Source organism: Punica granatum, chromosome 1 (genome assembly GCF_007655135.1).
Source record: "Punica granatum isolate Tunisia-2019 chromosome 1, ASM765513v2, whole genome shotgun sequence".
Taxonomy (NCBI): Eukaryota; Viridiplantae; Streptophyta; class Magnoliopsida; order Myrtales; family Lythraceae; genus Punica; species Punica granatum.
The window spans coordinates 50,290,743-50,301,859 of NC_045127.1; the positions used below are offsets into that span (position 1 = coordinate 50,290,743).

Below are 11,117 nucleotides of genomic sequence, written 5' to 3' on the forward strand. Positions count from 1 at the left end.
CATATGTGGAATTTGTTCGGGGAGACCAGTAGCTCTAAAAGCATGCTTTGCTCTTTCATTCTTCTCCTCCCCCTTTCCTATCGTTTGTTAATGTTACTTTTCACGATTAGGTCAAACGAGATATGTCCCAACATAAAACAAATTGCGCGTGCCATGTGATAGGCAACAAGAGGAAAAGGACTATTTTATAATTTTCTTTCTTTTTTTTTTGTTTTTGTTTTTCTGTTACTTGCTTTTGTTTTTTTGTTTTTTTTTTTATGATTATGGAGATTTGTTTTGAATTGGACTTGAGCAAATTGGTAATCTTTGAGTGAACATAGTTGCCAATATTGGCAATATGCTTCGTATATATCTCTGTGTGGTTATCCTAAACCTTCATGAGTTCATGTTCACTTGAATACCGCAGACTGTCCTATCGAACAAATATAGCATTGGGGACCCCAAGCACAAGAGTTCAAGAACGTTTTTACGATAATCTTGTTTTTGTAGCACTCCGATGAGTGGGCAGTTAATCCCTGTGTACCCTAATAAGCATAAGCGGGAATGTTTGGTTTGAGAGATCGATGCTGATTCTTAGAGCTTATTACTAACTGTGTTGATTATCTTATAATGTGTTCGCAAATCACGGAAACCAACCCATATCCTTCTCTAATCAATTCTCTTTTTCTGAGTGATATAATTGACTTGTCAAAGTGTTAAAAGGACATTTGCAGATGAATCGCCCTATTACAGAAGGAGAAAAGGAGAGCTCGTAAAAATTTGGTCCCTCAAACGGATGAAAATTCATAAATTTAGATTTTGACATGACTGCCGGCTGCATCACCATCAACAATGGAGAAATAGACAAAATATTACCCTAGAATTTTACAAAGAATTTTTAAAGCACATGTTCTAGCTCCCGAAAAGGCTATGAAACCATATACGATTATCTTCTTCACTTTACTGATAAAGCGTTCCCGGCGCGAGGGGTTTGGTGTGAGGTACATAGAATTACATTTGGCTCACGGTTTTCCTCTATAAAGGTAAAATGTCATGTTGTTCCTGGGGAACTGAAGATGATGTGGACCAGATGTGTCATAACTTTTAAGAATGAGATCTTCCCATTAATCGGTAGAGCCTAACTCTGATTCCAACTTTCTGATTCTGGTAAGTGGGTCTTTCCTATGGAGAGGGAGACAAAGCATACCATCCAAAGAGTATAGTATAGTGTCGCATGCTTTCGTCTGATAACTAAAAGGTTTCAGATTCGATACTCATTGTGGGATTACGCATGCTCATTTATTAGTCGTTAAAATGTACTAGACCCATAGTATCACTTCCATATATTTGGATTTTGTTTAGTTGTCAGATTACATTAATGACTGTGCATGTTAGTTGCCTGCTCTAATCAGTTCCTGATCATGTGCTAGGCACCGAATAATAGCAGCTTTCTCATTTTATTTCGAAAACAAATACATGCATGATTGAAACGTCTCATAAGTAGGTTTCTCATTTATTCATTCCATCTGAAATTCCTGTGTAACTCACATCTTTCCATAAATATGCACTTATAACTGAATTTCCCCATCGTCCTTTATATTCGTTAATATCCCTTTATGTATCTTCAAGAATATCATACGGGAAGATCAGTTGGCCGATCTCAAATGATTATACGCATCAATTAGGCGATTTTGCCATTTATATGTTACCAGGCAGTTCCGTTTGGGCAGCCCAAGTAGAGGTCCAAGCCCATCGTAAAGCCCAAGAAAAATCATTAATTTGCTTTCAGTTAAACACCTTGGCCGCTGAGGTATTTTGGTTTGATCACTGATTCCATTCCATTCCTTCTCCGTAGTTTCGTATCAAATGTGATGGACTAGTCTGTATCCAATTCTGACCTCGATATAGCATCTTCAAAGAATGAGTAAGTGCATCTAAGATCAACAGCTCGCTTGCTTTAGGATACCAAAACATCAGGATTCAAGATTATATCTGCATATCCAATCAACTCATTGTTATAGTTAGCAGAGCAAATGACAAGCAGCATTCAAATGTTCTTTAGTTGCTAGTTCCGTTAAGCAGCATCAAAGAGGATGGAACTCAACTACCCAGGCTACCTTTCTCATCGAGCAAGCTAGTTATAGCAGCTCCAAGAATACCGAGCATGAATAACACCTAAAACTTATGCGAGCCAAAACGCCTTTGTTGGTGAACACTTGGGACGTAAGCAATGTCACACTTGCATTATAGATAACAATGTTATGATAAAATTAAGATACATTGTGCTTCAAAGATGTATGTACATGCTGAATAGATGCTATATGTACAGAAGGACAAGCTTGGTCACACATAGTGATCTTGCTTTCACCAAATCGGACTCCGACTAAGAAGCTATCAACAGCTTACAGCAATTAATTAAGCTGCTGTCCTCTAGGAGAGAACAGAGTACAGAGCCTGTAGGAGGTTAAGGAACAGGAAGAGAATGGCAGCGACAAACGATAAGATTGACCACGGGTTGTTAAAATAATCCCTCAGCAATGTAGCCCGCCATTTAGGCCACCGGGCCCTACAATAGAGGTTGACATCCTGAGAAAGCTTCGCATAAGTGTAGTACACCACATCAGCGTCGCTATAGAGCCTCCTGAAGAAGCTGCAGATCTCCTCGCAGCTCAGGTAGCAAGTCACGATTCCTTTCTGGCACAGGTAGTCGAGGTCCCTTCCCGACTCGATGAGGTTGTTTAGGAGGATGGCATAGGACGTGATCTTGTCCCTACAGGTGGCATCGCACTGCTCATACGCAATCAGGTTCCTGATCAGGGACTCGGCATTGTCAAGGATCATTATTGGAGGGATCCTCATAACACCATTTTCGAATCGGACGTCCATCATCTCGCTCGACTCGCCGCTCTCAAACCGAACTCCCGCTTGGAGAAGCTTTGTCACGCAGGGAATAGGGTACCTGTGAAAATAGAATAGTAAAAGGAAAACTAGTTACCATAAGCTTCATCCATAAGCTTTAAGCTTTAGATTAGCATTATAATGTTCGGGTTTTAGATTAGTACCAGGCTGTCTGTTCAGGGTCCACGCTCATATAAGAAGAGAGCAAGTTATTGCGCTGTAGATCGAGCAAGTGCTTGTTCACAGGGATTATGTTGGGATTGATCGCTCCACTTCTGATGGTGTTAAAGTCGAAGAAAATCAGGACCAACACCGCAAGAGAAATCTCAGCCCTTTCCCTGTGTGAAGCAGTGAGGTAGAATATCGACTCAAGGACGTACCACGGAAGCTGATTTTCGAGCAAGAGCAGATCACTCAAAAGTATCTTCCTCATGTAAGATGTTTTAAATATCGGGTCATCGGGGTGGTGAGGGACAATTCCCGCTTTCTTCCGGAAAAGCTCTAGGACGAAACACCCATCTAATATCATCATCTCGACAAACTCATCAGCACTGATAACATCTTTCTCCGCATAACAATCGAGGCAGTGCTGCACGTTAATTCCAATTACTTTGAAGAGGCACTCCAGCCTTGACTCGCGGGTCGAGGCTCGGTCAAGGAGACATCCCAAGTACCAGCGTTTGAACTTTTCCATCGGTTGGAATCTTTCGCGACCATGATGGTACGGACCTATCGAGGCCAATTGTGGTTCGTAGGCATATTCATTATGCCTCCGGATTGTGCTTGGAACTCTGAATATGCAACAATTGGACGGCCATGGAGGTTTCATCACCAATTTCTCCTGAAGTTTCTGTATTGCTTCACAGTTAACATCATCGACGGTTTTCCCTTCAACTTGCCCGCAGTCCATTAGATGATGACGAGCAGAGTCAATTTGTAATAGGATTAAGTCGGGAACTCGTGCATATGCTGCAGTAATTGGGACTGCGCAAACAAAGCTCATGACATTTAAGAAAATCCACAAAACAATAATTATGCTTATATACAAAAAATCCATGATATATTGGTAGAAGGTGCAAATGTGTTCTATATATGATACTACTTCTTACTTATGCAAGCTAACTCGCGAACAAATTGAAGGAGAAGGAGAATCGCCTGACTAGTTCTAAAATCACAAAGAAGGATTGTTCCAACAAAAGCAAAGCTTTCAATTTTAGATCTTTGAAAATCTGTATTGTCGTGAACTAGCCTATGGCGATGGAGAGGGCATATCCCGAGCATATATAGAGCAGAGATGCACTTACAAATTTAAAAGGAAACGTACGCCGTTCACTACCTCACAATCATATATTGGTTTGAAAAGAAGAAGAAGAAGAAGAAGATGAAGAAGAAGATGAAGATGAAGGGAACAAAAGAGACAAACAGATCCCCCCAATGGTCCCCCATATGTATATATATATATACACTAGTACAGTTGTCCGTGCAATACACGGAAAACTAACCAGTAAAATCATGCACAGTAAATATACATGGAAAACATATATTACTTGCTTTATAGTTAAATTTTACTTCAATTTAACATAATAATTATAAAACATTCGAAAATTTTTACAATTCAATATCCTTATTATGTCATTATATTGATGTATTTGATCCATAATATTGTTAGCTTACTTAAGTTCCATAAGGAACAATCCCTATTTAAATGCTTTATAAATCGACCTATAACAATGAATTAAGAACAATTATATTATATTATATTATATTATTATTTTATAATATTATTATTACTACTTATTTCATGGTTAAGTAAATGTCTTTATTTACATTAAAAAAATAGAAAAAAAACTCGAGAGTATAAAAAACGAATGTACTTTCCGCGGAACTTCTATAGTGCTTCCGATTTAGACATAGAAAATATAAATATAAATATTGATATGGATATGGATTATAATTTTATTTTATATTATTATTATTACTTACTTCATGATTAAGTAATGTCTATATTTACATTAATTTATTCACATTTTTAAAAAAATAAAAGAAAAACTTCAGAGTATGAAAATCGAGTACTCTTTGCACACAAGAACTTCCGAAATGCTTCCGATTTATATATATATATATATATATATATGAAGTGGAAACATATATAAAAAAAGAGTGTACTGCAATAGCGCACACTATCACCTAATAATCAAGAGATTCTAGATTCGATACTTTGTGGGATAATGCTTGGTATGCGTCTCATATATAGCACTAACTCGATAATTTTACCTAACATTTGTTTATGTATGCTCATATGAACATACCTATATTTGGAGTTGGTGGGACAACAACATGCACTTTCTCCTCTAACATGGTTCATCTTTATGTTCTTTTATTGTTGACTCAAAGTCAAGCAATAGAAAAAGAGCAAAACAATAATGAAGTAGGAATATGCAAAGAAATTCCTAGTCAATCATGTCCTAGTCACCATTCCATCATTGCATTTCCAAATGAGCTGGGCTTGATCAACGGTTCTTATTTGCCCTTTTATTTTTATTTTTTTTGCCACATTCTAAGGTTCCGTTTGGTACGCGGCAATGAAATATAATGTTCATTGCTTGATTCCACTTCATTTTCTTATTATTGTCTTTTATGTAAATTTGAAAGCATATTCCCTCGTATTATCATATTTTTCATTCATTTTGATAAAATGAGCATTGCCTCAAGATAGAAAAAGAATAGTCATTCCCTCCTTTCATGCTATATGTTTTGAACTATCATATATATTCTTTAAATTTATATATTTAAAGATGTATATAGCATGCTATCTTGGTAAAAGAATCTAATATTATAATTATATTCTTTTATTTTGTAATGATTATTAAAAAAATAACATTTTTCAACTCAACACCGTTACATTTCCCTATATAAAATTCATTCATTTCCATTCCATTCCACTCCCGCGTACCAAATGGGACCTTGTAATAGTGTTGCTACGAAATCACCGATGAACTCTTCGACTGCAGTCTCTCCAGGGAAAGCTTCCACTGAACCGTTGAGTTGAGTACCTGGAGCTACCATCACCGTCCATCAGGGGTTTAAAACACCGTAAGTATCGGTGCATGCAGTAGAGATTCCTGTTAATTTGATTAAATAAGATAAGGAAAGACAGCACCCATCTCTTCCTTAATTGCTCAGATAAACAATAGAACAGGTGAGGACTTACCCAACAAGTTGGCATCCGGTGCAAGAAATTTTATGAAGACTGGTGAAAGTGATCGGAATAATTAAATTTTTGGGCCAAGTAATTTTATGAAGAGTGGTGAAAATGATCGGAATAATTAAATTCTCGCCACTAGTGAAGAATATTTTATATTCAAACATCTCAATCAAAACATTTGGAGAGCACGAATACCGAATGTCGATCCGCAGTCACATTGCCAGCAAACTTTTCTGGAAGTTGTCGATACTTCTTTACGTGAAGCTTTTTCAACACTCATGCCAAAATGAACATGAAGTTGTATTCTTTCTTCTGCAGTCCTCGGTGGCGTGAAATACAATGAACACCCAATGGAATAAACTGGGCAAGAAACTGATGGAAATCACCAGGTCATGATTGAACCTTTTCCAGAGGTCGGAAGGCTGCCAAGCCAGATGCTCCGACCAAGAGGCTTCGACAAATGCTTCAGAAGCCAATATCTTCACCTTGCAAGGCCGACAATGGCCGCATTCCTCCCTCATCTGGTATCTTGTACAATTATTTAGCCATCAATAGTACAGAATCTGAGCAATCTGATGATGTTGAATAAGTATAGGTTGGAGAAAGATATTCATTATTCATAACCTTGAACTCACACAGGTTGGAGCTCACGGATAATTGACTCTAGAGCTTCTTGGAAGAGTTGAGACGAATATATATTCAACCTCCATCCAGCAGTGGCCGAGGAAGCTCACAGATCACTCCCGGTCTATTATTTTCCTGTCCTGAGGCCACCCGAACTCCTCCAAGAAAGCCAATACAACTGCATTGGACCAGCCAAAACCAGTCTGCGACCCATGAAAAGAAATAAACTCATATTCAGCACCCGAAACATAAGTGGCAGTGTAATTCGAATTGAAGGTAGATTTTATCCTACTTGAGGAACATATTCACCGCCGCCTCCAAATGCTCCACAATTCAGATGAATCACAATTCAGAAAATAATTATTTACTGCAACTGCTGTGACATTTTGAATGGGAACACGGAATATTCATTAAAAAAAAAAGAATAGAAACACGGAACACCGCCATAGTTAACACGTGAATGACACATACCTGAGTAGAATGGGTTAATCCACAAAGGAACGAAGTTTGATGCATATACATTCTGGTTCTGGTTTAATGTGTCCCATATGTAAGGCTCCAGAAGGTATATATGCAAATAAATCAGGGGAATATACACGATGACAAGTTAAAGACACTAATACAACTTTGGCCGAAATTCTACCGAGCATGAGTTGCTACAATTAAGCCAGTAGTCAAGCCATTGTCCCTTCTGCTCATTCCAAAATATTGAGGTTATCGCTTCTTTTCTTGCTTGAGAAGCCATGACAAAGCGCTCAAAAGTACTTTTATCTCCATTAACTTCAGCAAAAAAAGCTATATCATGTTCCATCTGCAACAATAACAGATATGCCCCGTCATTTTTTAGCTGTTCACGCACACATGATAGCCAATGACTCTCAAGGGAAGGTCTTCAAAATGGTACCCCCAGTATGAATGCATTTAAATCAACAGGTAGCACTGAAGTTGCTGCCATTGTCGTGAAATCTAGAGGATCCCTGTCAAGAATACATGATTCAATTGGAAGCATTAGGTTCAATATGGAAGAGCCGTTGGTACAAGTACAATATTCAAAAGGTAGGATTAGCAAGTCCTCTACTTGCTCCCCAAGAAAAATATATCTACGCCAAGGAGTTCTTCATAACTCTGGAAGGAAAGCCATAGACAATTGGTGCAGTCAATAAAAACTGTTGTTAAGGTAGAGCTCAAGCTTGCTAAGTGGTAAAAAAATCATCTCCCATTTTAATTTTCCTAACAAATTTATGAAAAATGTGCAAGAAGTCAGAGGGGTTTATGCTTTTAGATAAGTGGGTCAGTATCAGGTTCCTCTTCAAATATGATGTCCAATAATTACCATCACCTCATTAAAAGATAGAAATTCAGAGTGCACGTTGAATACTATGAGGTCCCCCTAGATTTCAGTAAGTGAGTGGATCACCATAATTCAAAAAACTAAGACAGTTTTCATCCAGATTCATCATTTTTCTTAATCAAACCTCTGTACAGTAATCTAATCTAACCACCTAATGAATTGATTTCACATCCTAGTTCTCACTGTAGATTGATGTAGCAGCTTCCGACAAGACATCTTAGTCATACTTCTCAGAACAAATTTTGGGCAGGGGAAATGCACAAACTCAGCAATAAGAAAAAACTATTGGATGCAGTAGCTCTCTTCAACTCTTACCTCATCCATCTCGCACTGAAATCCCATCCAGATTCAGCAGCTGAAGCAAGTTCCCAGTACAAATTCGCCTTTTCGGAAGCGCTCAAGAGCTTGGACGCATACTCCTTGTCCTGGAGAAAATTTGCATCATCCAAATATATGTTTGAAAATCTGCTTCAGAGTTTGATCATATCTGAGTTCTTGTGGGGTGGGGGACATACAGTGGTGGATGATTCGGGCCTAGGTTTGTCCCATTTTGCATAGTATCGACTTAAAGTATGAATACGACCTTCAGCATCTTGTATGGTCACCTTGTGTTTCCCTAACATGACAGAGATGCACTACTAAATGTTGGTCTCCAAGGAAATGAGCCATTCAATCAAGTAACGATACCCAGAAGCGCTCTGTACCAATGTTGCATGGATTTACATAAATGAAAATTGCTGAAACAGACAATTTCTGTACTTGATACCTGAATTCCAAAACTCATATTCATTGAGTAGTGCTTGCAGTGATATTTTAACCAATTCCAAATCGTGAGTTGCATCGTAAATTTCACGTACCATTGCACTCAATAGAGGAGGCTGGTTGCAAAAGTTACCCTCAAGATTAGGGCTATTATGGAGGACTAATAGGCTTAATTATAAAGAACTGATATAATCAGAGGGTACTCAAGACCGATGAACTTTTCACACAGTCAATTGGATACGGTTTACAGTAAGTTGGATGGAATAATGAAAAATGCACATACAGTTAGCACTGTCTCATGTCTGCATAAAACACAGTTTTAATTAACCATTAAAGCTACTCATCTGTGCACATCATATATTACACAGCAAACTTCGCATGGGTTATGTTGCAGATACACATAAAGTTTTGTTGTTATCATTACTTATTTGTCCAGACCTATGCAAATCAATCCGTTTGATTTCAGAGTTAAAAGTTTTGAATTTGTAACTGTAATTTTGATTATGGAAAAAGACAAATAAAAATTAGCGGTTGTGAACCCCACCTGTTTTGATTGTGTAGATAATTGATTATAATGAGATTATATATTTTATAATCTGTGGGGCCCACCTTTTTGACTTGGGAAGAGTGTGTTTTGTTGTGTAGTGTGTTCAGTTAAAGTTAAATTAAAATTTTGAAATTTAACTTTGAAATCAAACAAGTTGATGTCACATGATCATTGGGTTGTTCAGCTACTAATTAGCTGGACAATGGAAAATTGAACAATTAGCTGACACCCGTGCACTGACCCAGCATTTGCACTTCAGAAACTGAGAACGATAACCAGAAACAAAAGAGCAGCATGAATGCAAAGTATGAAAGATAGCCCAGAGAGATTTGTTGAACCATTTTTCTAGTAGTCCATATTGTGGTTGGGTCATGAGTGGACGTACAAGATCACATTCAAAATGATGGTTGAAACATTGAAACGGTCTTTTTCCATCAGCAGAACCACTCCGTTGTATGGTTATGTACATAATATAGATAGGCACCGCCAATCAAAACAGGAATCACTAGAAAAGGTAAAAGAAAAGGAAATGGAATGCATTCAACACTTATGCAGGATTAACAAGGGAAAAAAAAAAAAAGAATAGATAGCAACTGCACTTCCAAGCTAAACAATTATTTAGGAAAAATCCAAACTTTTTTTACCTCCTATTAGTGTAGTATGCCCTGGCACCATTTAGGACATAGCCATATCGATTTGCCAAATATATGAGATTCTTCACAGTAGCTTTCGCAGTCTCATACATTTTACTCGCCAACAGCCCCCTGCATCACTAATCAACCATAACCACAACTCTGACACTGGTAGATTAATGATCACAATTCAACAAATTCTCAGGTAGCCCGCAAGTAGTCAAGCACGACGAAATGCAGAAATGAAATAGGACTTGCCTAATCACCCAATAAGAATCCCAGTAATACGCTTTGCGGAACCTCGACCCCGGAATCACAAGAGGGTTCGGGACCGGTATCAACGTGTGGGACTCCGGGCGGGGCGGGCCCTGACTCCATCCGATATCTTCCTGCTCAGGCTCTTCCAGAGAGCGTGCGCCTCCAGCGCCCACTCCCTCACCTCCCTGCTCTTCACTGCCGGCAGGAACCCCTCCGGCTCCGGCGTGTAATCCGGGGGTTCGTAGTGCTCCAGGTCGCCGCCCGCGTCCTCGAAATAGCTCCGCATGAAGGTCTCCAAGTCCTGAGCGGTGGCCGAGGCTCGAAGCTCGTCGAAGGCGCGCTCCGCGGCCGGAAGGTCGGATTTGAGGGACAGGTTGACGTAGCGCTTGGGGTCGAAACCCGAGGCGCCGAAGATGCTGAGAGCGGCTTGTTGGACGTGCTCGAGGAAGGTGATCGGAGGGCGCCACCGGCCCTCTGGCGGAGGAGCAGCTGCTCATGGCGAGGGCGACGACGGCAACTCAGAGTGGAGTTGACGTAGAGGGTGAGTCAACGCAGAGTAACAGTTGAGTCAACGAACGGACATGAGAGAGAAGGATAGGAAAGACTAAAGATAGTCCAAAAACGGCCCTTCCCGCGGGCGCAAGGATGCGTTCATCAATCATCGGCAATTTGAGTTTTCACTTTTCAGTGATTACATTCGTAAATTGGCAAAAGAAAAAAAGCAAAAAAAACTCCGTATTGCATTTGATTTATCGTTTTTGGAATACAAATTTCGACTAGATGTTTTCGGAATTTATATTTCAGCTTGAACATCTGCATTTCTTGGAACTATCTATTTTCATGATAAATGGACCCGATCAA

The 11,117-nt window shown here is 39.1% G+C and overlaps 1 protein-coding gene and 1 pseudogene across 2 annotated transcripts; both read right to left on the minus strand.

Moving 5' to 3' along the window:
* Positions 1 to 2,203: 2,203 nt before the first annotated feature.
* On the minus strand, positions 2,204 to 4,309 carry LOC116201823 (UPF0481 protein At3g47200-like). Of its 2 annotated transcripts, none has more exons than XM_031533251.1 (3): positions 4,182 to 4,309; positions 3,042 to 3,861; positions 2,204 to 2,938 (listed from the first exon to the last, which is right to left on the minus strand). In XM_031533251.1, exons 2-3 carry the CDS (start codon positions 3,785 to 3,787, stop codon positions 2,410 to 2,412), a joined length of 1,275 nt encoding a protein of 424 aa, XP_031389111.1. In that variant the 5' UTR covers positions 3,788 to 3,861; positions 4,182 to 4,309; the 3' UTR covers positions 2,204 to 2,409. The 2 variants fall into 2 exon arrangements, with proteins under 2 accessions (XP_031389111.1, XP_031389103.1); XM_031533243.1 differs by lacking the exon at positions 4,182 to 4,309 and adding an exon at positions 3,987 to 4,175.
* Positions 4,310 to 5,747: 1,438 nt separating this feature from the next.
* LOC116201834 lies at positions 5,748 to 10,885 on the minus strand (annotated as a pseudogene).
* Positions 10,886 to 11,117: the final 232 nt, after the last annotated feature.